The 25,393-nt window shown below is 39.6% G+C and overlaps 4 protein-coding genes across 8 annotated transcripts; 1 reads left to right on the top strand and 3 right to left on the bottom strand.

Annotated features, from left to right (window-relative positions):
• Positions 1–3,784: 3,784 nt before the first annotated feature.
• LOC115027626 (CD209 antigen-like) lies at positions 3,785–5,305 on the bottom strand. Its single transcript, XM_029461077.1, has 6 exons — positions 5,245–5,305; positions 5,021–5,140; positions 4,614–4,877; positions 4,355–4,521; positions 4,114–4,253; positions 3,785–4,026 (listed from the first exon to the last, which is right to left on the bottom strand). The coding sequence occupies exons 1-6, from the start codon at positions 5,270–5,272 to the stop codon at positions 3,873–3,875; spliced, it is 873 nt and encodes a 290-aa protein (XP_029316937.1). The 5' UTR covers positions 5,273–5,305; the 3' UTR covers positions 3,785–3,872.
• Positions 5,306–7,325: 2,020 nt separating this feature from the next.
• nek9 (NIMA related kinase 9) lies at positions 7,326–24,071 on the top strand. Of its 2 annotated transcripts, XM_029460710.1 has the most exons (24): positions 7,326–8,012; positions 8,987–9,164; positions 9,260–9,315; positions 9,393–9,463; positions 9,540–9,645; positions 10,061–10,192; positions 10,299–10,409; positions 10,529–10,593; positions 10,715–10,765; positions 10,919–11,111; positions 11,198–11,342; positions 11,446–11,646; positions 12,149–12,195; positions 12,335–12,496; positions 12,592–12,700; positions 12,800–12,961; positions 13,491–13,658; positions 13,737–13,796; positions 13,923–14,110; positions 14,216–14,374; positions 14,501–14,605; positions 14,691–14,744; positions 14,830–14,858; positions 23,766–24,071. In XM_029460710.1, the coding sequence occupies exons 1-24, from the start codon at positions 7,830–7,832 to the stop codon at positions 23,917–23,919; spliced, it is 2,889 nt and encodes a 962-aa protein (XP_029316570.1). In that variant the 5' UTR covers positions 7,326–7,829; the 3' UTR covers positions 23,920–24,071. The 2 variants fall into 2 exon arrangements, with proteins under 2 accessions (XP_029316570.1, XP_029316569.1); XM_029460709.1 differs by lacking the exon at positions 23,766–24,071 and having other exon boundaries at positions 7,332–8,012; positions 14,830–16,398.
• Positions 16,144–21,432, bottom strand: LOC115027400 (CD209 antigen-like). 3 transcript variants are annotated; one of them, XM_029460718.1, is made up of 6 exons: positions 21,251–21,432; positions 20,984–21,073; positions 20,285–20,542; positions 20,011–20,174; positions 18,086–18,225; positions 17,774–17,998 (listed from the first exon to the last, which is right to left on the bottom strand). In XM_029460718.1, exons 1-6 carry the CDS (start codon positions 21,339–21,341, stop codon positions 17,845–17,847), a joined length of 897 nt encoding a protein of 298 aa, XP_029316578.1. In that variant the 5' UTR covers positions 21,342–21,432; the 3' UTR covers positions 17,774–17,844. The 3 variants fall into 3 exon arrangements, with proteins under 3 accessions (XP_029316580.1, XP_029316578.1, XP_029316577.1); XM_029460717.1 differs by having other exon boundaries at positions 20,011–20,177; positions 21,251–21,418; XM_029460720.1 differs by lacking the exons at positions 17,774–17,998; positions 18,086–18,225 and adding an exon at positions 16,144–16,767 and having other exon boundaries at positions 20,011–20,177; positions 21,251–21,429.
• Positions 21,723–23,217, bottom strand: LOC115027402 (CD209 antigen-like protein E). Of its 2 annotated transcripts, XM_029460723.1 has the most exons (6): positions 23,174–23,217; positions 22,950–23,069; positions 22,543–22,806; positions 22,284–22,450; positions 22,037–22,176; positions 21,723–21,949 (listed from the first exon to the last, which is right to left on the bottom strand). In XM_029460723.1, the coding sequence occupies exons 1-6, from the start codon at positions 23,199–23,201 to the stop codon at positions 21,796–21,798; spliced, it is 873 nt and encodes a 290-aa protein (XP_029316583.1). In that variant the 5' UTR covers positions 23,202–23,217; the 3' UTR covers positions 21,723–21,795. The 2 variants fall into 2 exon arrangements, with proteins under 2 accessions (XP_029316583.1, XP_029316584.1); XM_029460724.1 differs by lacking the exon at positions 22,950–23,069 and having other exon boundaries at positions 23,174–23,212.
• Positions 24,072–25,393: the final 1,322 nt, after the last annotated feature.

The following is a 25,393-nucleotide window of genomic DNA, read 5'->3' on the forward strand; positions in this document are numbered from 1 at the left end:
TAATAATGGACTATGATTTGGATACAACTAACCTAACAACGAACAAACCTATTACAAAGCTGGTGAAAAATACTTGGGAAGAGATGGGATTTTCTGATGTATGGAGGGACCTTAATATGCAACAAAAAGATTTCAGCTATTACTCAGCAGTATACTCGAGGATTGATTTTTTTTTTTATGCAGAAGGGATAAAATACAGGACTGTCAAATTGAAGTGGCTGACGTATCAGATTAAACTAGGGTGCAGACGGAGAGACACCATATGGAGATTGAACGTAGGCATATTGAATAACAAATCAGGTTGTTGAACAAATCAAAGATGAAATACAGAATTACCTGAAGGAAAACAATAACGACAACACAGACCGAGCCATATTATGGGATGCATTAAAAGCAGTTATACGAGGAAAATTGATTGCTATTACAAGTAAACTAAAAAAAGAAAAAGAAACTCAATATAAGAATCTCACAGCCGACCTGAAACAATTAGAACAAAAGCATAAAGAAATAAGTGACAGAAAAACACAACAACAAATTAAAGAGATGAGAAACCAAATCAACGACTTACTACAACAGGAAACTGACATAAAAGCAAGATATGTCAAACAAAATTATTATGAATCAGGCCCCAAAGCTGCAAAATTGTTGACAAGACGATTACGAAAACAACAGGCAGGAATTACAGTCAACAAACTGCACGATCCTAAAACAAATCAGCCTAAATATCAACCCAAAGAAATTGAAAATATTTTCAGCGACTATTACAAAGAGCTTTACATGCTCATCTTATCATATGGAAACTAAATCATTCCTAGACTCCTTAGATCGGCCCTCCATAGGCCTCCATAAAATAGTACCAGATTTAATAGAAGAAGACCAAACAGGTTTTGTTTCAGGTCGACAGACGCAAGACAATATTAGAAGAACGTTACACATCATACATAGAATACAAAAAAACGAAATGCCGGCAGCGCTGATAAGCTTAGATGCGGAAAAGGCTCATTTATTACACTAGTGCAACTTATAGAACAATTTGGTGATTATTCTGGTTACAAATTAAACGTATCTAAAACTCAATTTCTTATGTTTAACTGCTCTCAAAAACTAAAAGAATTAGATTTCAATTGGAAAGCTAAATCAATTAAATACTTAGGTATAAACATAACCAAACATTTAACAGAACTGTACCACAGCAACTATGAATTGATAAAGAAATAAGGAAAGATTTTGAAAAATGGTCAACTTACCCGATGAGTATTATAGATAGGATTAGTAGTGAAAATGAACATTCTCCCACGCTTGTTATATTTATTTCAATCCTTGCCCGTGAATATACCACAGGCCCAGTTCCATAGTTGGGATAAACTAATATCAAGATTTATATGGGGGGGTAAAAGACCTAGGATAAGATATACCACACTCCAATTGCCTAAAGAAAAAGGGGGACTGGCTCTCCCAAACCTAAAGAATACTTTCATGCAGCACAACTACATCCGCTCATTTACTGCTGCAACTCTGATTATTTAGCTCGCTGGAAAGACATTGTAGTGCTTGCATCTGGGTCCCCAATTCAACCACTCATAGGGCAAAGAAAAATACCTCCCCATATTAAAGAAAAGACAGACTTAGACCCAATCACAACATTTACATTACATATATGGTATTCCATTATTAAACAATTGAAATTGGGAAGGGAACTTGGACTATTAGACTGGATAGCTAATGATAAAAGGATTCAAACCAGGTAGCTCTGACTGTAGATTCAAACAATGGACAGAAAAAGGTTTAACAGCCGTATGTACAGTTATCCATAAGGGAGAAACAAACAATGGCTGAACAAAACTGAAATCCTACTAGTAGGTCCTGTAACAAAAAGAGAAATGATGCTGAATAACATGGGGAACTTACTGCTTTGATTAAACCTTGTCTTGGTCTTGGTGTTATCATAGACTCAGATCTAAGCTTTAAATCCCACATAAACAAGGTGACAAAAACACAGTGGTGGGCTGTCAGGGCCAGCAAGGCCTTCTCTGCTGGCCTAAACATCATCAGAATATAAATTTAATTTTGATATATTTTTTCCACAAAGATGTATTAAATTATTTCCCATAGTCTATTCTCTTCATTTCATAGCTTTCCTCTTGGTTGCGCTGCTTCCAGCCTCAGATCGAGATTTGGAGGGCTGGCCTTTATGTTAGAGCTTTTATCCAATCAGATTTCAGCCATCATGTGTTGCCAGGGTCCAAGAAATCTGCCCTGAGGCCTTCAGAATCAACAGTGCGGGCGCCTGTCGCTTAAAGTGAACGGAGACAAAACTGTGGCGTTAACCAATCAGATTTCGAGTTGGCGACGCCGGGGCCAGCTAGCAGGCGTACGATAACGTCAGCACGTCCACGTCTTTTGATTGGATACGCACTATTGAGAGGCAGAGCTAGCGAACTTTGAACGAGCTAATCTGTGTAGATTTCTACAAGCTGTTTTTTTTCAACCCACAATGGCCGAAGGAGGAGAAGAGATCGATTTGGTCACAGATATAATTACAACGCCATTTTCAAGACAAACTTTTCAAGAAAAGATAGACATCGTGAGAAGAGAACGGCCAACCCCCAGAAACATCCAAAAGAAAATCGGGGATGCAGCCTTTTGCAATTATGCACCAAAGCTATGGAACACGTTACCTGCAGACATTAGGGAGGCAATATCTTCAAAAGTAAGCTAAAAACATATCTCTTTACTTAATGGTGATATTTTATACAATCTTTAACGCTGCTACTCTATGCCACTTTAAACAAATTGTTGCTATTTCCAATGCTATTTTATACTATTTCTAATGCTATTTCACACTCACTTACATCAACACTGTGATTATTGTACTGTAAATGCTCTTATTCTGTCTACTTTTGTACAATATTTTATGGTTTTGCTGTGAAGCACTTCGGGCTGCAATTCTTGTATGAGAGGTGCTATACAAATAGAGCTTATTATTATTATTATTATTATCTACTTGCCTGACAATATGGTCAAAGTCTTACTGTCTTTCAAATGCAAGCAGACACAAGGACGTCAGACACTTGTGTGACAACTGTGAGATAACACAGGGTTAGTGACTTTAAACAACTTTATAGAGCTCAAATATAAGGAGAAGACTATATGATACATTTCCACCACAGTCTGTTTCTGCAAACCACCGATACGTTGAGATTTCTGAACCAAAAATACATTTTATATCAGCATTTCTAGATACGTGTATAGCAACGTTATAGTGTTTTTACATGTATGTTTAGGTTTGGGTTAAAATAAGTAACTTTTGGTTTCACACGGGACATGAACTTCGGTGTCCTGGGTAAAAGGTTTGACCCAAACATCCTCCGCCCTACGCAGAGTTATGCTGACTGCGGACTTGACTAGACACTTATTTGGAAGTACATATGTTCCTTATTCACAATGAAGTTTCATAATATGGCAACGTAATTTTTCCAGGGACCAGGTTGAGAAATATGCAGTGTAGCAGCTCGCAGCGGTTCATTGCCAGTCCTTTGTCAGCAAGTTGCTCAGAATTCTATTAAAAAATTAGGATAATGGAGATTTAGGAAGTAAAGTATGTAGTTCAATTGATTTCACGGAGCAGAGTTTTGTGGTTTTTACTTTCCCCAGAGTTTCCGCTCGTCATTGGAGCAGCTGATACAGCCCAGAAAAGATGCCCATATGAAGCTGTACTTTATTTGGCAAAATTTTGCACGATAGTTCTTGGTTATGACTCTAAAATAAATGAAGGTGAAAAATGTCCAGAAGCACAACACACATCTTAAATGTATTTTATTCAAGACCTTTCCAAACATATGCTTTTGTTTTCTCATCGGAACTTCCTGATTCTAGCTTGATGTCATTTCACATATCCAATGCTTGTATCTCTGCAGGCAATTGGCATCAAAACGGGTTTTCCAGGGATTATCTGAGGTATACACGATAACCCCACAGTCTTCTCCCAGGTGTCCAAACTCATTTGGTTCTCCATCAATCCAGTACCTTTGAAAAGTCAAATAATTCAAACAAAGGAATCAATAATAATCCATAATTACTACTGCATTAAGAGTATAATACTGCAGCTCTCACCTTTGTTCTACCTCGGTGACATTATTAATCCAGACCCATTTCCCCTCTATCTCTGTGTCAGTGAGACCAATCCAGAATCCGTTCTCCCACCAATTATTACGGCTACCTCTCATGTTTTCAATGGTGCCGCTCACATATTTCTGTGTAAGCACACAAAGAAATAAAAAAATGTTAAGGGCTCAGTTGTAAAATTCAAATGATGAGATGACATATTCTTAACACTCGTTTGTGTTTAACACACCTGCTCATCCAGGTTATCAATCACAAGCAGGTCGGCTCCACGACGGATACAGTCTGCTCTGCTATCTGGCCAGCTCTTTTTTACAGTGGAGGACTCAGTGAAAGAAAAGAAGTAGCAGGATGTGTTAAATAAAAGCCATCCTGACAGGCATCGTCCACAACTTTCCCCTGTTAAAAGAAAGACATTTGTTAAAGTCACAACAATAAGAAAACATTTGATTCCAAAATGCAAAAAAACAATGTATGCAAGAGCCTCTCACGAATATCCGATGAATCGGACTTCAGTGTCGCTTGGTCCACTTGTAGTGCCTCAATCTTCCTGTGAACGCCGTCGACGATGGTCTTGTTCTGCTCTAACTGCAGTTTGAGATGCTGATGGCTCCTGAGCTCTGTTTCTAATGCTTGCTGGAATTCTTCTTGAGCTTTGGACGCTTCAGTCAGCATTATCTGAAGTTGCTTCACCTCTATGATGAGGACTTGTGCTGTTATTTGGTCTGGTGCAGATTCCTCACTGAGTTTGCCACCTGCGATTAGCAGAAATCAGGATGTGACTTTTTTTGATTCATCTTATATGTTAGCAGAAAACAAGTTACAATTGATATCTGTACTGACTATAAACAAGTGAGGTATAGATATACAACACCTTCCTTTGATCAGTTGTACTTACAGTAAATCCCAATAACAACAGCAGTTAACATCAGACAAGTGTTTAGCAGTCCTAAACACACAATAACCAATGGATACAGTGGAAGACTTCTGGACCCGACTCTGACTGTGCACATAGATCCTGAACAGACAGACACGTTGATGTGAACTCGAAGTCAACAGACAATAATACGGCAGGTTTTCTAAAAATCATTATGAGGACAGTTAAAAATAATATAAGCCTACCATTGTTTCCTGTGTTATTTGAAATCATGTCGGGATATCCCTCTGGTCTTACAAAACTGTGTGTGTGTGGTGGGGAGGGGGGGGGGGGGGGGGGAGTAGAAAGTCACATGGGACACTTTCTACTGCAGAGTGCTCTGGTTTCCCATAATTTGCCTCCCACATCTGTGTGCCCTATTTGTAACCCTTCCTGCTGCACACAAATATGCAGTATGTGATGCTTTGAAGTGACAATTCCCCTTTTTATACCACTGTAACTATCCCTTTAATATACCTGAAATATCAGATTTGTTTTTATCAATGAGGACAATGTTGAATTTTGATATGATTTTTGTATGAATGTGATACCTCAGTACTCTGATTTACCATATATTTAATTTGGTGGATCAGCCAAAAAAAGAGACATTCCTGTCTGGCCATCTTATCTATCAACACATTTTCAATAGATTTTTCCAGAAAATGTACTATTCAATGATATATATAGATATCTAAATGTAAAATGATCCATAAAGTGACAGAATTTAACCCATAGTACACACCCATATGATTAAGAAGTGTCATAGGATTTGTAAAATGTGTGTGACACTGCACCACGCATGGCACCATCTTAGTCCTGATCATTTGGTATAAAATTTAAATTGTGAACTGAAACTTGTTACATTGTTGAAAGTGTGGAAAGCTCTATGTAATTTATATGACACTTAAATTGCATCTGCTACTTGAATATGTAGTCGCTAGAGCAGGGGTGGGGAACCTCCGGCCTCCGAGCCATATAGGGCCCGCGAGACCATTTGATCTGGCCCTCGAGGTAATTCGTAAAACGCACGCAAAAAAAATCCACTAGCAAAATAACAAGACTGCAATAATTTAAACGGGCGACTGACTGTTTTTCCTTGTGTTCAGGGTCCTTGAACACAACACGAGCGGAACGTGTCATCACGTGGTCACGTCATGTCAAAAAACTTCAATTTTAAACGAGACTGTCGTTGACATCAGTGAACGCAGCATGGCAAGTGTAAAACAGAGAAAGCTGGATGCGGACGAACGATGATTTCTTTGTGGAAGTAAAAGGCCAGTGTGTCTAGTTTGTGCGGACATACTTGCGGAGATGAAAAATAATCTCGAGCGTCATTACAGCACGAGACATGCCGAACTGCACGAGCTGAAAGGACGATTATGTTTTGATAAAGTTAACGCTCTTCTGCGGAGTTTGGCCCAACAAGCAGCTCTCTGCAGTGTAACATGAAAGATAGATAGGTAGACCACCACACCAAGAACAGACTATTGCACCACTGCTGTGCAATTATCACTGCCATTTACAATACTCACTTTTTTATCATTTGTGCAATTATCACTGCCATGTGCAATATTCACCTTATTTTCTATCAACCACTTACTACTTATATTATTTTTTATTATTGTGTACTGCCTTTTTACTTCATATATTATTTTGCTATGACAAGATACATTTCCCCGTTGTGGGACTAATAAAGGATTGCTGATTTCTGATAAAACAAAAAGATACATGGATAAAAAAGTGGCTTTTTTACACGGCATAAAAAAAGTGAAATGAATGGGCTGTGTCTTAAAAATAATTTGCAGAGGTTATGAGTTTAATAATTAATATGGCCCTCGAAGGATGTTGTAAAAAAACGGCCCTTGATAGGAAAAGGGTCCTATAGAGTAAAGCAATGAGGGGAAAACAGATTGATTAAATGAACCTTTACATGATCATGTAAAAAATGGAATAAACAGGTGCTCCTCCCCGATGACATTCTTTGTTGTTGTTTTTGTTTGTCTGGTTTTGTTTTGTTTTTGGTTGAGTTTTGTGTCTCTTAGTTATTTTCTGTTATTTATTCATTTAACTTGTATAAAAGTATAAACACGTGCAATGGAATCTGAATTAAACAATTGTCTGGAAGGTGATGAAAGAACCATTTCAAGGTAGGTATTGGGTAGACTATGTAAAATGTTTTAACAACTCCAAGGAGACCGTTTCATTTGATAGTTTCCGGGTTTGCGTCAAGGGGGAGGATCCTGGATGTATAACAAGTTTTCTTTGTGTTGTTGCCTCTTTAATCGAGTATCAGACCAGATTTTACATATTCGTACGACGCGTGTTTGCGATGCAGACGTAATAAACATTTCACTGTGGTAACATTCCCAAAACTTTTTAGCGTTAACGTGTTAGTCAAGTCAAGCTAAACAGACATGTGCTAATACCGGAAATGCACTCTGTTGGCTTTCATCGTAAAATACACGACAACACTCTCGAAGATACGCGTTTTATTCTGAAACTTCCAAAAGGTGGCTGAACGTCGTCATTTCTGTTGTGTCACGCTTGACGCTGGTGAAACTACTATATGCACGTATTTTGCTACGTTGTGTTTGTCTTACATGTTGAGTGGTCTTGAGGTATCTGATAATTTAGTACGAAGACTTTGACGGGCCTCTTTGTTACCGACACGAGTAATGTTAACATGTTAGACGTGTGTGCGGTTTTGTAGGAGACTTTCTGAAAGAGTTGTCGTTGGGCCTGTTCGGGTTATTTACATCACTGCCACTGGCTAACAAGTCCCTACACAGACATGTCACTGGGGGATTATGAAAGACATTTCGACTCGCTAAATTCAGATTTGGGCGGCGGGTCTGTGGTCAGTGAGCGATCAGCGTCGAGCACGTATGGCGAAGAGGAGAAGTTGCATTACATTCCTATCCGGATCCTCGGGAGGGGGGCGTTTGGTGAAGCAACTCTGTACAGAAGAACAGAGGTAAGTTGTGCAAGCACAGTTTTCTTTTTTTAAAGCGCGGATGGATCACATATTGTGCAATGCAACAACTACTTTGTTGTTTAAAGTGTTCCTTGAATTTACCAATTTACCATATATGTAACAACAACAACAACAACAACAACAACAACAACAGAGCAATGAAAATATGTCAATTTTAGGTCCCAACAACCTTTCCTTTGACAGGCATGGGGTCAGAAATCATCATTATTATTATTATTATTATTATTATTATTATTATTATTATTATTATTATTATACAATAATAATACAATATATAAACGTGATTGGATATCAATAGATAAATATATGGGGGATTTACATGAAAATATACAGAAATAAATATAAATAAACAGTAATTTCTTAATTACTTTGCATAGATAAGGAACGAAAAACCACAAAGAAGAACAGAGGCTTCAAAAAAGGGGCAAGAATCAAAACGACACGAAACAAAATATATCCCCACAAATCTTTCTTGCTATTTAACTGGAGTCAGTCGTGAACACATACTTATAATTATGTCAGAAATGTCTTGATAATAGTACTACATCTTGTTTTCTTGGTGGATTATTATGATTTACTGTTTAGGATGTGTCTGGCTAACTGTATTACTCACTGTTGCTCAGTTTTCATACCCCTGTGAGAAATTCCTGAGTGATCACTAGATAAATGACTTTCCCATTCCTTGCTTCTTCATTCTGTAGTCCAGTTGGGTGCATATACTGAAGGATTTCACACTCTTTCATGCTACCACTCCCTTAAAAAAGAATCAGAATCAAATATATTTCATTAAAGTTTTTTGTTCTACACCTGAGAAGATTTTTCTTGTCTGTCTATTCTGTAAACCGGTAATAAGGACCGCAAAGAAACTTAAACCTGTGCATTCTGTCATCTGCAGGGACAAATCTGGACACTAATATTATTATTTAATGACATGTCCCCTCTGGCTTCCATAGGACAACTCTTTGGTGGTATGGAAGGAGGTGGAGCTGACCTCGCTCTCCGAAAAGGAGCGCAGAGATGTCATGAACGAAATAAGTATCCTTTCCATCCTGGAGCACAACAACATCATAGCCTACTTCAATCACTTCTTGGATAAAAACACTCTGCTCATTGAGTTGGAGTATTGTAACGGTAAGTGAATATCGCGTCTACTCTGAAGATTTGATCGAGATTAGTTTGAATGCTGTTCATCTGTGACGGAATGCTAAATGGCCTTCTCATCACAGGAGGAAATCTGTACGATAAGATCAACCACCAGAATGGGAAACTTTTCAGTGAAGAGGTATGAGTGCAACATTGCAGGGCATTTGTTTTTATACAAACAAACTTCTCTTATTATATCTTATAATGTTTTTTTAGGTGGTCATATGGTACCTGTACCAAATTGCCTCAGCAGTGTCCCACATTCACAAGGCTGGGATCTTACACAGGTAAGATGTTCAGCACTTTTTCTTTTGTTTCAAACTATGTTCTTTTGACTAATGGGACCATCTTTTTTTCTTGCAGAGATATCAAAACTTTGAATATTTTCCTGACCAAGACTGACCTCATCAAGCTGGGCGACTATGGCCTCGCAAAGAAGCTAGACTCTGAGTTTTCAATGGCAGAGACTGTGAGTTGTGATTGTTTTGCCCCCCCCCCCCCCCCCCCTAGCATCTTTAATCAGTCCGGCTATCCTTTTGTAAACAGGGTTTGCACGTTGGCTGGAAATCCTTTTTAATTTGATCGTGGTGTTTTCAAGGTTTGAAAAGTGCTTGGATTTTGAATGAAGTACTTGTAACTCCTTGAAATTGTCACACTTCTGTTAAATGTTGTCACAAAAACAGTTTTTTGTTATTGTGAAATAATCTATATGCTGTATTAAGTATATACTGAGTACTGTATATACAATCTGTAATTTATCACAGCTTGATTGAGCTTGAATGCTTTAAAAGTTCTTGAATTTGACTTTGGAAAACGTGTAGGAACCCTGAGTAAATATTAATAGATTTTCTTTACCTTCACCTTTTCTTCCTCTCTAAATCCAGTGTGTGGGAACTCCATATTACATGTCGCCTGAATTGTGCCAGGGAACCAAGTACAACTTTAAATCAGACATCTGGGCCATGGGTTGTGTCATTTTTGAAGTCTTGGCTCTTACAAGAACATTTGATGCAACGGTAGGTTTGTTAACTTGCTAAAAATAGTTTTAATGCTTTGCATTATTCAGAACATTTTATTTTTATCCCACCAGAATTTACTCACTTTGCTGCTTGTGTCCAACAGAACCCTCTGAACCTCTGCGTGAAAATAGTCCAGGGCAACTGGACCATGGAAGTGAACTCTGATGTTTATTCATCTGCATTGATCAAACTGGTGTATGAGTGCCTCGATCTAGTGAGTGAGGGGAATAATCAGAGAAGATTGATTGTTTTGATGCCAGAGATAAAACTGTGTGCTAAGCAAAACGCCTCTATGAGGGATGTCAATGTTCTTGTGATCTTATTGTGTCGCAGGATCCTGCGAAGAGGCCGACATCTGACGAGATTCTGGACCAGCCAATCATATCCTGCTGCAGACAGTGAGTTGGTTGAAAGGGAAAAGAGTGTTATTTCCGTCATGAGAAAATATTTGAGATTCTGTTGGTTGCAACAAAGTCAAAACACCCCTGACAACCCACTGACAACTTCCTTCTCTGTTAGGGAGCTTGAAGAGCGAGTTGCCCTGTTGAATTCAGCAATGAAAAAACCAAAGTAAGTTGTTAACACTCGTTGTATACTCTGCATGTAAAAGCCTACGTCTATGGCTATGGTTTTAAGTCTTAAAGGAGTACTCCACCTGCAAAATGACCATTTATTTTAGATTTTGCATTATATAACTGATCTGTTGTTCTGGCTGCACCATAGGCTGAGTACAGTGACCGACACCCCTGTTGCTGTGGTGACCACACGCTCAAGGGAGGTGTACTTCTGGGGCGGAGGGAAGTTCACCCCCCAGAAATTGGACGCGTTTAACGGAGGCAGCAGTGCCCAACATGTGTGTGCAGGGGAGAGTCACTTTGCAGTGGTGACTGTGGAAAAGGAGCTGTATACCTGGGCTGTGAGTATGAATCCATCACTCTGGGAGAGATCTACTGGATCCGGTTGTTCTTGTGCTACAAGGAGCTAACTCACACTTCTCTTCAGAATGTCCAAGGCGGAGCCAAGATGGTGGGCCAGCTGGGACACGGAGACCAGGCCTCGTACCGGCAGCCCAAGAGGGTGGAGAAGCTACAGGGGACAGCCATCCGACAGGTGGCATGTGGGGCCGACTTCACTGCCTGTATCACCGGTGAGTGAGAAAAGCTTCCTGCGCAAAAAAGACCTTTTAGAGCAAAACCTTTTTGATGTAAAGACGCAGCTTTTTTAACCTTTTTCTGCTGCGGCTTTTGCAGATGAGGACCAGATGTACATGTTTGGGTCAGACTATTACGGCTGCATCGGAGTGGAGGGTGGGGTCGGCACGGAGACTTTGGAGCCAGTGCTTTTGGAGTTTTTTGAGGAGCGGCCTGTCCGTCAGGTTTCATGTGGAGACAACCACGTGGTGGTGCTGACTCAGAGTGGGGACATCTACTCCTGGGGATGCGGAGAGTATGGTACATAGAGTTGCTGTATTTACTGTTGTTGTGAGCTGATAAAGCCTCTGCTATGGAGCGAGAACAGTGACAGTAAGTTTTGGCAGTGAAAATAGAATTTAGCATTGGAAAAATAAACATTGGTGCTGAAATTCTTTTAAGATGTTATATCGTTTTGTATGCTGATCTGTTTTTTTCAATGACAATCTTCTGATTTATTTCTTCATATCAATTTTCAGTGTCAGGTTTTTTTATGCTTAGTTTTTTTAATCTTTTCTTTTCTAATTGAAAAAAATCCGAAGATTATCATTGAATTATTATTATTATTTTTTTAATAAAATTCATTTTAATACCTCTGTTTCCTTTTTCGATGCCTAAGTTTATAGTTGCTGTTTTAGCTCCAGACTCTGCCATGTTGTTTTTGCTGTTATAACAGTAGCCAGCAGGTTGGGATAGTGACCCTTTTTAATATACAGGCAAACAAAGTGTTCTCTGTCACAATTGCTCTATTTTCCTGCTGCAGGACGTCTCGGCCTGGAATGTGAGGATGACTTCTCGTCTCCTATGCAAGTAAGATTCTGTTTCCTGTTCTGGCATATTCTTGACTCTCACCAGGCTAAAATCTTACAGGAGCAAGTGAGATATGATAGAATTGTTTTATATGTAGCTATTTATTTAAAAAGTACTGTCTGTTTTCTGGTTTTCCCAGGTGGAGATCCCTAAAGGCGCCACCATCTCCTCAGTGTCATGTGCCACCGATGGAACCTTCTTTTTAACAGAAACTGGAAAGGTCCTAGCATGTGGAAACAATGAGTTCAACAAGCTTGGTCTGAACCAGGGAATCTCTGGTCTCAAAAACCACCCTGGAGAGGTACTGGGTTATACTTAAAGGACTGTAATAATAGAGACTTTAGGGACTGCAGCTATGTTTAGACGTTTCTTTTTTTCTTCTGTACACTTCACCAGGGTTACCAGGGGATCCCGTACATCACCACACTGACCTTGGTAAAGCAGCTGGCATGGTTCAAGATTCAGGCCATAGCTCCAGGGAAGACCCACACAGCTGCCATTGATGGTACCTTTTTAAAAAGAGGCTGTTATTTCTCTTGTAAGTGGAGATTGTCACCATTTTCAAAAAAAAAATGTTGACTGTGCATGATTTCTGGCTTTGCAGTACGTGGTCGTTTGATCACCTTTGGTTGCAACAAATACGGACAGCTGGGAGTGAAAGACTTTAAGAAACATCAGGGAGTCCAAGTCCTTGTCGGACCCTTTGGAGGGAAGACGGTGACCAAAGTGTCTTGTGGAGACGGCTTCACCATCACAGCCACTGAGGGTAAGAAGATGTGCAGTCTTGTGGTGCATCTATTGCAATAATATGCAAATCTTTCTGATTTTACATCAAGGTTTGTCAATCAATAGGGCTGTATCAAAAAAATTCTAAACTTCTATTGAGGTTTTCCATGAAGCTTCGAATGTCTGTCATATTTTATGACATCACCACCCTAAACAATTTTTTTGTTATTGTGGTTATATAAATGTTATTTAGGGTGCTGTTAGATTCCTGCTAGACCGTTTATACAGGTGTGTGCCTCCCTTGTGCGGCAAGGTGGAGAGAATACGGCAGTGAATCTTTTTTTTTTTTTAAACGCCAACAAGTATGGATTGGATCAGAATATTTCGTTTGGATAAAAACATTTTGAAAATATAGCCTCTATCTTTTTATCAAAAAAAATTGACTTTAGGACATGACAACACAGAGAAATGTTGAATTTTGATTTTTAGAATCTGAATGTCAACCTGAGGAATGAAGCTTCGAATTATTGGGTACAGCCCTAATCATCACCTGTTTTTGATTCTTGCAGACAATCATATCTTTGCATGGGGAAACGCAGGAAACGGGCGACTTGGGATGCCGGCTGATAAAGGATTTGGTTCCGAGGTCTGTCCTGCCATGCCGAGGCCTATCTTTGGTTCCCTCCATCATGTACCGGACCTCTCTTGCCGGGCCTGGAACACCATTATCATAATGGGTTAGTACTCACAACCAGACACTCGCACATTGTACCGGTGCAAGCAGCCAGCTGTCTAATATATTTTCTCCTTTGCAGAGAAAGTGCTCAACTCCAAGACTATTCGCTCTAACAGCAGCGGACTATCAGTTGGTAGTGGTAAATACTTTTCTTTCATCACTAATTTGTGTATTGATAAAAAAATTTTTGCTTCAAGCATAAGTCAACATTTACTAATGTAAGTGTGCATTGTTTGTGTGCGTGTGTCTATGTATGTCTACATAGGACTATGCCAGGAGGGGTCTACAGCCACAGTGGATCTGGACATAGAACCTGGTTTAGAGACGGAGGGTCGGGACAGGGGTCTTGGGGGTACACGGGAGGATAACACGGAGGAGTGCTTCATGGAGACCCCAATGATGTCGATGACAAGTCAGGCTGGGGACAGCTCCTGCCCTCTCTGGCTCAGAAATGTTTGTTTAAATTACTGAGGAATAAGGAGACTTAGTTTGAATCATAAAGCAGAAACCTCTAAATGGAGACTCGTGTTCTAATTCAGTGAGGTTTTTATCCAACAGGAGCTTGAGAACGCAGAGTTCATCCCGATGCCATTAGACTCTGAGGTGTCCACTCCTAACCAGCTCACTTCTGTCTCTGAGAGCGTAACTCTACCTTACGAGGAGCTGAAGGAGCTAAAGGCTGCTGCAGCAGCAGTCAGCACAAAGAAAGACCTATCGGTAATGCCAACATAGCTGTCCTTTGCACTTATCTGGACATGAATCATGTACTCCAAATAAACACTTTCAGAATTTGACAATACTGCTGTTCATACTGCATTTTGAAACCCGTCCACCATTTTCCAGACTAAACGAATGAGCTGTGATAAAGTCAATGGACTGGAAGGGGCTGATGTCTGCAAAAAAGGAGAATCGGGCGCTTGCTGCGAAGCAAGTAGCAATGTTGCACAGGTATCAAATCTGCCCACTCCGCACCGCAAATCATGGTCTAATCTGTACATCCCATTGCCACAGTATTTGACAGTTTATCTTGCAGCTGCGGGAGACGGTCGCTCGTCAAGATTTGAGGATCCAAATGCTCGAGAAGCAGGTGAGACGTTTTTTCCCAAAAGCCACCTGTCTGCCTCAGATTTTGATCTGTGTGCATGAGTAACAGCATGTATTCCTACGTCTAGGTCAATGAGCAGCAGAAAGACAATGAAAGGCTCTGGGCAGCAATCAATCGTTCGACGCTACGGGAAGCAGGATGTGACAATAACGGAAACCATCCCTCTGATGCCCGCATGCCCGGGGATGGAGGAGAAAGAGGAGGCGGATTCACAAACCATGGGGGCCAAACTGCAGGGGCCAGTGTGTGAGACTTAAACCTGCAGATGTCCTGATTTTGGGTGGAAGTGTCAAAGCTCTTAGCACTTATTGAATTGAGCAAGCTGGTTAGACGTGCAGTAGAAAGCTGCAGCCTCGTGCCCATTCACAGTGGTTACATACAGTATACATATATGACATAGCGCTGAGTTGCATGATTACATTCTGTTACGTATTACTGTATAATGCCTTGCACACTGTCATATGCACACCTGTTCACCTGGGTGCAGTGATCTAGACAGTTTCTCGACAGACTGAAATGTTGGCTGGATTCAACATGAAGCACCTGACACCTGTGAGAGACAATCCTCATAGTGATCATAGTGTCACTCTGCAATGTGAATGTTTAGTCTGTGTTTTGGTGGTGTTGTAGACTTTTAAGTGACGTCGGCACTGATGCTTCAGTCCTCACTGCCTCACATTATAGTATTTATCAAATAACCGGTAAGACCATCTTATGCTAAAAGGAAACCGTTTGCTGATGCATCCAAAGATTTGAGTTTCCTCTTGTCAACTGTTGACAGATGGGCTGCTTGATCATGACTCGTGTCGGTGCCATCTTCCAATGTGAAAACATACTTATGTATCACTTTTTATTATTTTAATTTCATTTGATATTCTTAAAAAGTTAAGTGCCGAATACAAAATAGCCTCTAAAACTATTTTTCCATCTTTATCGGACATGTAAGCTATCACAATCATATTCTTATTATCTCATGCAAATATATACTCTTTTAAATTTGCATGTTTTATTGTCATGTGAAAGTATTTGTGTGAAACACGAAACTACTGATTCATTCTTGTTGCCTTGGATTGAATTCTTGTTGGGGCAGCACGTGTAGGTCTGTCTCTTGTATGTATGAACACTTGAACAGTTTTCTTTGAATGTTGAAGCATTTACGATATAACTTGCAGCTATAATGTTATTGTTTTTCTTGTGTATTTTTTTAACCATTTTATGGTATGTTTTTCGTTCCTTCTGAAATGTTGTTTCACCGTATTTTGCATAATTTGTGAAAGCAAATATGTAATTGCATTTAGTTTTTCTGTGTGATGTCCATTAATTGTGTTTATTGTGCGTGTTATGTTTATTGTGGGTGTTATAACAAATATAACACTGGCAGTATTTTCCTGCAGTAAAATGCAACATTTAATACAGCCAGAGTGCCTTAGCAAGCTATTGAAACCAAAACTAGTGCAAGTATGACAATGCTGTGCCTTAGGGGATCTTTTTTATACAGTGTGTTGACAGCATTTAAAAATATGGTTTATTTTGTTCAACAGTTGATGTAACAGTTGTATAAACTCTTTTCTTACAGTCGCACTGTTGCTTCATTCTTTGTTTAAACGCCATAAATAAAACTAACAGCTGTCTTTTGTTTTGCGTGTACAGTCGCTATAATACACTACACTAAAGCTATTTGTTGATATTTACATGCGCTTGTTAAGAGACCAAACTATCTTAGACAGTTCTGTTTAGTTAATATGTTATATATTAAAAACAATGTAGACAAGAGGTCTGTAACAAAACTCTTAAAAGGTATTAAAAGAAACAATTCAGAGACTTTTCTGAGAGATTTGACGGTTGACTTGATGTGATGACACCTGATGATTTCTTCTTCAAAGTGTCAGTTCAGGTCTGCTCACTTGGACAATTTTGGTTGTGAGGTTCCAGCTGGGGGTCGACCCTCTTGCAGATTCCTTGTGTTTGCCTTGTGGCTCTGTCGACTGTTCTTTTTCTTTAAAACCTGAATTAAAAAAACATCAGAAAATGCTTACTTAAAACAATCACTTTACATTAAAAGAGATTTATTCGTAAATCCTTAAAAAACAGATTTTTAAAAAAATAATTGTCAATGTATGCACAGATAATAAATATGACTTTAAAGCCACAATCATTCAGAAAGAGTGAAAAAAGAGACAGTGAGGGAAAAGTGGAGAGGAAGTAGGTAATGTGTCAGACACTGTAGCAGGTTGTAAAATGTTACCTTGTCCAAAGTTTTTATAGCGAGAACAAACATCAGAAAACGTTGGTATAAATGATAATTTGTCATATGTCCCTCTTTGTGGATTCTCCATTGCCGTGCTGCAGCTCTGCCCATGGATCTGTTTGCCTCCTGTTTTTATATCTGTGAAGAGGAGGAGTGTCTCTGAATGTGAATACACCCCGAAATAAGAGTTCATCAGTCGGTGTTAAATGCTGCATGGAAAACACAGCGGAAGGAAGGGCTGCGTGTGTGTGTGTGTGTGTGTGTGTGTGTGTGTGTGTGTGTGTGTGTGTGTGTGTGTGTGTGTGTGTGTGTGTCCTATAAGATTTCTTCCTTACTGAAAAAGATAATATTGATAACTGTGAACAATAAATATTAACTTACTAGCGTTCTTGGTTACACCTGCTAAAATACAGTTAAAATAAATGAAGGTGAAAAATGTCCGACAACTGCTTTCTGCTAAATACCTGCTAAAAACCCTTAGAAGTGTGTTTTATGTAACGGGTGCACAATTTTATGAAATTCTGTACGTGGCCTTACATTAATGGCCATGCAACTCACAATCCATAAATACATTTCAAAACAGTGTGTGTGTGTGTGTTTCTCTTTGTGTGTGTGTGTCCTATAAGATTTCTTCCTTACTGAAAAAGATAATATTGATAACAATAACATATGAAGCTGTACTTTATTTGGCAAAATTTTGCACGATAGTTCTTGGTTATGACTCTAAAATAAATGAAGGTGAAAAATGTCCAGAAGCACAACACACATCTTAAATGTATTTATTCAAGACCTTTCCAAACATATGCTTTGTTTTCTCAGCAGAACTTCCTGATTCTAGCTTGATGTCATTTCACATATCCAACGCTTGGAATCCTTCTGGCAATTGGCATCAAAACGGGTTTTCCAGGGATTATCTGAGGTATACACGATAACCCCACAGTCTTCTCCCTGGTGTCCAATGTCATTTGGTTCTCCATCAATCCAGTACCTTTAAAAAGTCAAATAATTCAAACAAAGTAATCAATAATAATCCATAATTACTACTGCATTAAGAGTAAAATACTGCAGCTCTCACCTTTGTTCCACTTCGGTGACATTATTAATCCAGACCCATTTCTTCTCTATCTCTGTGTCAGTGAGACCAATCCAGAATCCGTTCTCCCAAATATTATTACGGCTACCTCTCATGTTTTCAATGGTGCCGCCCACATATTTCTGTGTAAGGACACAAATAAATAAAAAATGTTAAGGGCTCAGTTGTAAAATTCATTTTCCCGCCTCTTCGCATCTTCTTGGAGATCTCTCAGCAAGAGGTTGAGAACGTCATCCGCAGGATGAAACCTTCCACCTGCGCACTGGACCCTTTTCCCACAGCCCTGGTAAAATCCAACGTTTGTGCTCTAAGCCCCCTGATCACCCAAGTCATTAACCACTCGCTCCAGACTGGTCATGTCCCATCTTCTCTAAAAACTGCCGTCATCAGACCACTTCTCAAAAACCCTACCTTAGGATGTCCTCACCAACTACAGGCCCATCTCCAACCTGCCATTTTTATCAAAAGTAGTCAGGGTCACAAACGACCTGCTGATGGCGGCTGACGCTGGTTCCCCATCTCTATTCATCCTCCTGGATCTGACTGCAGCGTTCGACACGGTCGACCATCAGATCCTCCTTCAGCGCCTCCACTACACTATCGGTATCTCTGACTCCGCCTTGAGCTGGTTCCAGTCCTACCTCTCTGGAAGAACAGAGTACGTATCCTTGGGAGGTGCAAGTTCCCAGATACACCCAGTAACCTGTGGGGTCCCTCAAGGGTCGGTTCTCGGCCTCACTCTGTTCACCCTCTACACTCTGCTCCTTGGCCGTGCCATCAGCCAGCATGGAATACCATTCCATTGCTATACTGATGACACACAGCTATATATAAAAACCAACCCGATTCCACATGCAGCCCCACTGTCAACATCATCACTATCATCATTGACCACCTGCCTTGAGGAGATAAAGGCTTGGATGAAAGAAAATTTCCTTCAAATAAATAGCTCAAAAACAGAGGCTGTTTTAGTTGGCACACCACAACAGGTCCAGTCTTTCCCCATAACCCACATCACTTTTTCTGGCCAAGACATACCCCTATCACCATCAGTCACCAACCTAGGCGTAAGATTTGACCCTCATCTGACCTTTGACATCCAAATCAAACATCTGTGCAAGACCTCCTTCTACCACCTCAGGAACATTGCAAAACTCCGCCCCACACTCTCCCTGACAGATGCTGAACAACTCGTCCATGCCTTTGTCTCCTCAAGGTTGGACTACTGTAACGCTCTCCTCACCGGGATCCAAGCGGGAGCCTTCAAAAGCTCCAATATATCCAGAACAGCGCCGCTAGGATCCTGATGAGGGTGCGAAAATATAATCACATCACACCCATTCTCCACTCCCTCCACTGGCTTCCTGTCTCATTCAGGATTGAGTACAAAATCTCCCTACTCACCCATCAATGCATATATGGAAATGCTCCTCCGTACCTCAAGGAACTCCGCCCTCAACAAACCTCCCCACGCAACCTCCGCTCCTCTAAAAAAACTTTGCTCCACCCCCCCAGGACCAAGCTCCGCACCATGGGCGATCGGGTCTTCTGCTCAGCCGCTCCTTACCTGTGGAATTCCCTCTCAGAACACCTGAGGGCTCCACAGGCCATCGACTCCTTCAAGAAGGAACTAAAAACCTTTCGTTTCAAAAAAAGCCTTTCCGTAAACCTCTTATGTCTGTTGTTTGTGTTGTTGTTGTTGTTGTTGTTGTTGTTGTTGTTGTTGTCCTGCATTTTACCGCCTTGAGATTGCTTTTAGCTTTGAAAGGCGCTTTACAAATTCAATTTATTATTATTATTATTATTATTATTATTATTATTATTATTATTATTATTATTATTATTATTATTATTATTATTATTATTATTATATTCTTAACACTCTTTCTCGTTTGTGTTCAACACACCTGCTCATCCAGGTTATCAATCACAATCAGGTCGGCTCCACGACGGATACAGTCTGCTCTGCTATCTGGCCAGTTCTTTTTTACAGTGGAGGACTCAGTGAAAGAAAAGAAATAGCAGGATGAGTTGTGAAGTAACCATCCGGAGAGGCATCTGCCACAGGTTCCTTCTGGGAGAAACAAAAGATTTCTTGTTACTATAGGTCTTTTTTAGTATTCTAAGTTAACACATGTAATGAAAACTGTATTTATAAACTACAATATAACTCTGTCTCACCCAAAGCCGAAATATTGGACTGCAGATTTGTCTTCTGTGTTTGCAGTGCCTGCATCTGTCTCTGATAATTGTCATTGATGGTCTTCTGCTGCTCAATGTTCACCTTTATCTGTGCATGGTTTGTGAGCGCTCTCTGTAACGCGTTCTTGGCCTCCTCTTCGGCCTTGATCACATCGCTGTGGTTATAGTTGAGCTCATTGATGAGCTGTGTTGCAGCGCAGTGGGAAACCTGGAGAGAGCCCTCTCTGACTTTGGCACCTTAAGAGGTGAAGACACACTGTGTCAAAACTGAGCAATAATGTAATCAAAGACACGTTTGTGCTATAGTGGACAATGAAGTAGTATTTTAATATATATTGTAATTCTTTTTACAAAACAGAAATAAAAGGTCTAGTGTGATTTTGCACTGTTGTGTTAAGACCTATATGAATATGTATCTTTTTATAAGGAGAAAAATGTACAATAAAATTTTAAAGAATTTGTCCACTCCATGATTAACCATTGCAAAAGAATTACAAGCTAAAAAAAGAGATTTATTCGTAAATCCTTAAAAACCAGATTTAAAAAATAATAATTGTCCATGTATTCACAGATCTTACATACTTTTTTTTCAGTGAAAAAGTGTCTATTCAGCTATCTGATAAATGTGAAATTCCACAGAAGAGGGAAATGAAACTTTTTCTCGATGGTTATACTCACAGTTAATCCCGATAACAACAGCAGCTATCAGCAGAACAACGTTCAACAGACTCAGACAAAGTAGAACCACTCGGTTAGATCCATCTCTACCTGTGAATATTGTAAATCAGAAAGATTATACAGAAGTAAATACTATGATACATGACTATAATAAATATGACTTTAAAGCCACAATCGTTCAGAAAGAGTGAAAAAAGAGACAGTGAGGGAAAAGTGGAGAGGAAGTAGGTAATGTGTCAGACACTGTAGTAGGTTGTAAAATGTTACCTTGTCCAAAGTTTTTATAGCGAGAACAAACATCAGAAAACGTTGGTATTAATGATAATTTGTCATATGTCCCTCTTTGTGGATTCTCCATTGCCGTGCTGCAGCTCTGCCCATGGATCTGTTTACCTCCTGCTTTTATATCTGTGAAGAGGAGGAGTGTCTCTGAATGTGAATACACCCCGAAATAAGAGTTCATCAGTCGGTGTTAAATGCTGCATGGAAAACACAGCGGAAGGAAGGGCTGTGTGTGTGTGTGTGTGTGTGTGTGTGTGTGTGTGTGTGTGTGTGTGTGTGTGTGTGTGTGTGTGTGTGTGTGTGTGTGTGTGTGTGTGTGTCCTATAAGATTTCTTCCTTACTGAAAAAGATAATATTGATAACTGTCAACAATAAATATTAACTTACTAGCGTTCTTGGTTACGACTGCTAAAATACAGTTAAAATAATAAGGTGAAAAATGTCCTGGAGCACAACACACATCTTAAAGGTATTTTATTCAAGACCTTTCCAAACATATGCTTTTGTTTTCTCAGCAGAACTTCCTGATTCTAGCTTGATGTCATTTCACATATCCAATGCTTGGAACTCTTCAGGCAATTGGCATCAAAACGGGTTTTCCAGGGATTATCTGAAGTATACACGATAACCCCACAGTCTTCTCCCAGGTGTCCAAACTCATTTGGTTCTCCATCAATCCAGTACCTTTGAAAAGTCAAATAATTCAAACAAAGTAATCAATAATAATCCATAATTACTACTGCATTAAGAGTATAATACTGCAGCTCTCACCTTTGTTCTACCTCGGTGACATTATTAATCCAGACCCATTTCCCCTCTATCTCTGTGTCAGTGAGACCAATCCAGAATCCGTTCTCCCACCAATTATTACGGCTACCTCTCATGTTTTCAATGGTGCCGCTCACATATTTCTGTGTAAGCACACAAAGAAATAAAAAAATGTTAAGGGCTCAGTTGTAAAATTCAAATGATGAGATGACATATTCTTAACACTCTTTCTCGTTTGTGTTTAACACACCTGCTCATCCAGGTTATCAATCACAAGCAGGTCGGCTCCACGACGGATACAGTCTGCTCTGCTATCTGGCCAGCTCTTTTTTACAGTGGAGGACTCAGTGAAAGAAAAGAAGTAGCAGGATGTGTTAAATAAAAGCCATCCTGACAGGCATCGTCCACAACTTTCCCCTGTTAAAAGAAAGACATTTGTTAAAGTCACAACAATAAGAAAACATTTGATTCCAAAATGCAAAAAAACAATGTATGCAAGAGCCTCTCACGAATATCCGATGAATCGGACTTCAGTGTCGCTTGGTCCACTTGTAGTGCCTCAATCTTCCTGTGAACGCCGTCGACGATGGTCTTGTTCTGCTCTAACTGCAGTTTGAGATGCTGATGGCTCCTGAGCTCTGTCTCTAATGCTTGCTGGAATTCCTCTTGAGCTTTGGACGCTTCAGTCAGCATTATCTGAAGTTGCTTCACCTCTATGATGAGGACTTGTGCTGTTATTTGGTCTGGTGCAGATTCCTCACTGAGTTTGCCACCTGCGATTAGCAGAAATCAGGATGTGACTTTTTTTTATTCATCTTATATGTTAGCAGAAAACAAGTTACAATTGATATCTGTACTGACTATAAACAAGTGAGGTATAGATATACAACACCTTCCTTTGATCAGTTGTACTTACAGTAAATCCCAATAACAACAGCAGTTAACATCAGACAAGTGTTTAGCAGTCCTAAACACACAATAACCAATGGATACAGTGGAAGACTTCTGGACCCGACTCTGACTGTGCACATAGATCCTGAACAGACAGACACGTTGATGTGAACTCGAAGTCAACAGACAATAATACGGCAGGTTTTCTAAAAATCATTATGAGGACAGTTAAAAATAATATAAGCCTACCATTGTTTCCTGTGTTATTTGAAATCATGTCGGGATATCCCTCTGGTCTTCAGCTTTTTACTCAGAAATCCCCTCAGCATGTCACCTTTATCTGTGTGAGGTGATTGTACTGTCAATATTACAAAACTGTGTGTGTGGGGGGGGGGGGGGGGGGGGGGGGGGGGGAGTAGAAAGTTGAGTAGAAAGTGACATGGGACACTTTCTACTGCATTTGCTTACCACATCTGTGTGCCTTATTTGTAACCCTTCCTGCTGCACACAAATATGCAGTATGTGATGCTTTGAAGTGACAATTCCCCTTTTTATACCACTGTAACTATCCCTTTAATATACCTGAAATATCAGATTTGTTTTTATCATTGAGGACAATGTTGAATTTTGATATGATTTTTGTATGAATGTGATACCTCAGTACTCTGATTTACCATATATTTAATTTGGTGGATCAGCCAAAAAAAGAGACATTCCTGTCTGGCCATCTTATCTATCAACACATTTTCAATAGATTTTTCCAGAAAATGTACTATTCAATGATATATATAGATATCTAAATGTAAAATGATCCATAAAGTGACAGGAAAGACAATGAAAGGCTCTGGGCAGCAATCAATCGTTCGACGCTACGGGAAGCAGGATGTGACAATAACGGAAACCATCCCTCTGATGCCCGCATGCCCGGGGATGGAGGAGAAAGAGGAGGCGGATTCACAAACCATGAGGGCCAAACTGCAGGGGCCAGTGTGTGAGACTTAAACCTGCAGATGTCCTGATTTTGGGTGGAAGTGTCAAAGCTCTTAGCACTTATTGAATTGAGCAAGCTGGTTAGACGTGCAGTAGAAAGCTGCAGCCTCGTGCCCATTCACAGTGGTTACATACAGTATACATATATGACATAGCGTTGAGCTGCATGATTACATTCTGTTACGTATTACTGTATAATGCCTTGCACACTGTCATATGCACACCTGTTCACCTGGGTGCAGTGATCTAGACAGTTTCTCGACAGACTGAAATGTTGGCTGGATTCAACATGAAGCACCTGACACCTGTGAGAGACAATCCTCATAGTGATCATAGTGTCACTCTGCAATGTGAATGTTTAGTCTGTGTTTTGGTGGTGTTGTAGACTTTTAAGTGACGTCGGCACTGATGCTTCAGTCCTCAATGCCTCACATTATAGTATTTATCAAATAACCGGTAAGACCATCTTATGCTAAAAGGAAACCGTTTGCTGATGCATCCAAAGATTTGAGTTTCCTCTTGTCAACTGTTGACAGATGGGCTGCTTGATCATGACTCGTGTCGGTGCCATCTTCCAATGTGAAAACATACTTATGTATCACTTTTTATTATTTTAATTTCATTTGATATTCTTAAAAAGTTCCGAATGCAAAATAGCCTCTAAAACTATTTTTCCATCTTTATCGGACATTTAAGCTATCACAATCATATTCTTATTATCTCATGCAAATATATACTCTTTAAAATTTGCATGTTTTATTGTCATGTGAAAGTATTTGTGTGAAACACGAAACTACTGATTCATTCTTGTTGCCTTGGATTGAATTCTTGTTGGGGCAGCACGTGTAGGTCTGTCTCTTGTATGTATGAACACTTGAACAGTTTTCTTTGAATGTTGAAGCATTTACGATATAACTTGCAGCTATAATGTTATTGTTTTTCTTGTGTATTTTTTTAACCATTTTATGGTATGTTTTTCGTTCCTTCTGAAATGTTGTTTCACCGTATTTTGCATAATTTGTGAAAGCAAATATGTAATTGCATTTAGTTTTTCTGTGTGATGTCCAATAATTGTGTTTATTGTGCGTGTTATGTTTATTGTGGGTGTTATAACAAATATAACACTGGCAGTATTTTCCTGCAGTAAAATGCAACATTTAATACAGCCAGAGTGCCTTAGCAAGCTATTGAAACCAAAACTAGTGCAAGTATGACAATGCTGTGCCTTAGGGGATCTTTATTATACAGTGTGTTGACAGCATTTAAAAATATGGTTTATTTTGTTCAACAGTTGATGTAACAGTTGTATAAACTCTTTTCTTACAGTCGCACTGTTGCTTCATTCTTTGTTTAAACTCCATAAATAAAACTAACAGCTGTCTTTTGTTTTGCGTGTACAGTCGCTATAATACACTACACTAAAGCTATTTGTTGATATTTACATGCGCTTGTTAAGAGACAAAACTATCTTAGACAGTT

The sequence above is a fragment of the Cottoperca gobio genome, chromosome 22 (genome assembly GCF_900634415.1).
Source record: "Cottoperca gobio chromosome 22, fCotGob3.1, whole genome shotgun sequence".
NCBI classification, from domain to species: domain Eukaryota; kingdom Metazoa; phylum Chordata; class Actinopteri; order Perciformes; family Bovichtidae; genus Cottoperca; species Cottoperca gobio.

Coding starts and splice junctions, on each gene's coding strand:
- LOC115027402 (XM_029460723.1), bottom strand. CDS start 23,201: ATGATTTCAAATAACACAGGAAACAATG. Junction 23,070..23,173: donor AAATAACACAGGAAACAATG/GTAGGCTTATAT, acceptor CTGTCTGTTCAG/GATCTATGTGCACAGTCAGA. Junction 22,177..22,283: donor TTGATAACCTGGATGAGCAG/GTGTGTTAAACA, acceptor GTGCTTACACAG/AAATATGTGAGCGGCACCAT.
- nek9 (XM_029460710.1), top strand. CDS start 7,830: ATGTCACTGGGGGATTATGAAAGACATTTCGACTCGCTAAATTCAGAT. Junction 11,343..11,445: donor CTTCACTGCCTGTATCACCG/GTGAGTGAGAAA, acceptor CGGCTTTTGCAG/ATGAGGACCAGATGTACATG. Junction 12,196..12,334: donor ACTTCTCGTCTCCTATGCAA/GTAAGATTCTGT, acceptor TGGTTTTCCCAG/GTGGAGATCCCTAAAGGCGC.
- LOC115027626 (XM_029461077.1), bottom strand. CDS start 5,272: ATGATTTCAAATAACACAGGAAACAATG. Junction 4,878..5,020: donor TGTTGTTATTGGGATTTACT/GTAAGTACAACT, acceptor TGCTAATCGCAG/GTGGCAAACTCAGTGAGGAA. Junction 4,522..4,613: donor GTCCGATTCATCGGATATTC/GTGAGAGGCTCT, acceptor TTCTTTTAACAG/GGGAAAGTTGTGGACGATGC.
- LOC115027400 (XM_029460717.1), bottom strand. CDS start 21,341: ATGGAGAATCCACAAAGAGGGACATATGACAAATTATCATTAATACCA. Junction 18,226..20,010: donor TTGATAACCTGGATGAGCAG/GTGTGTTGAACA, acceptor GTCCTTACACAG/AAATATGTGGGCGGCACCAT. Junction 17,999..18,085: donor GTCACCGAAGTGGAACAAAG/GTGAGAGCTGCA, acceptor GACTTTTTAAAG/GTACTGGATTGATGGAGAAC.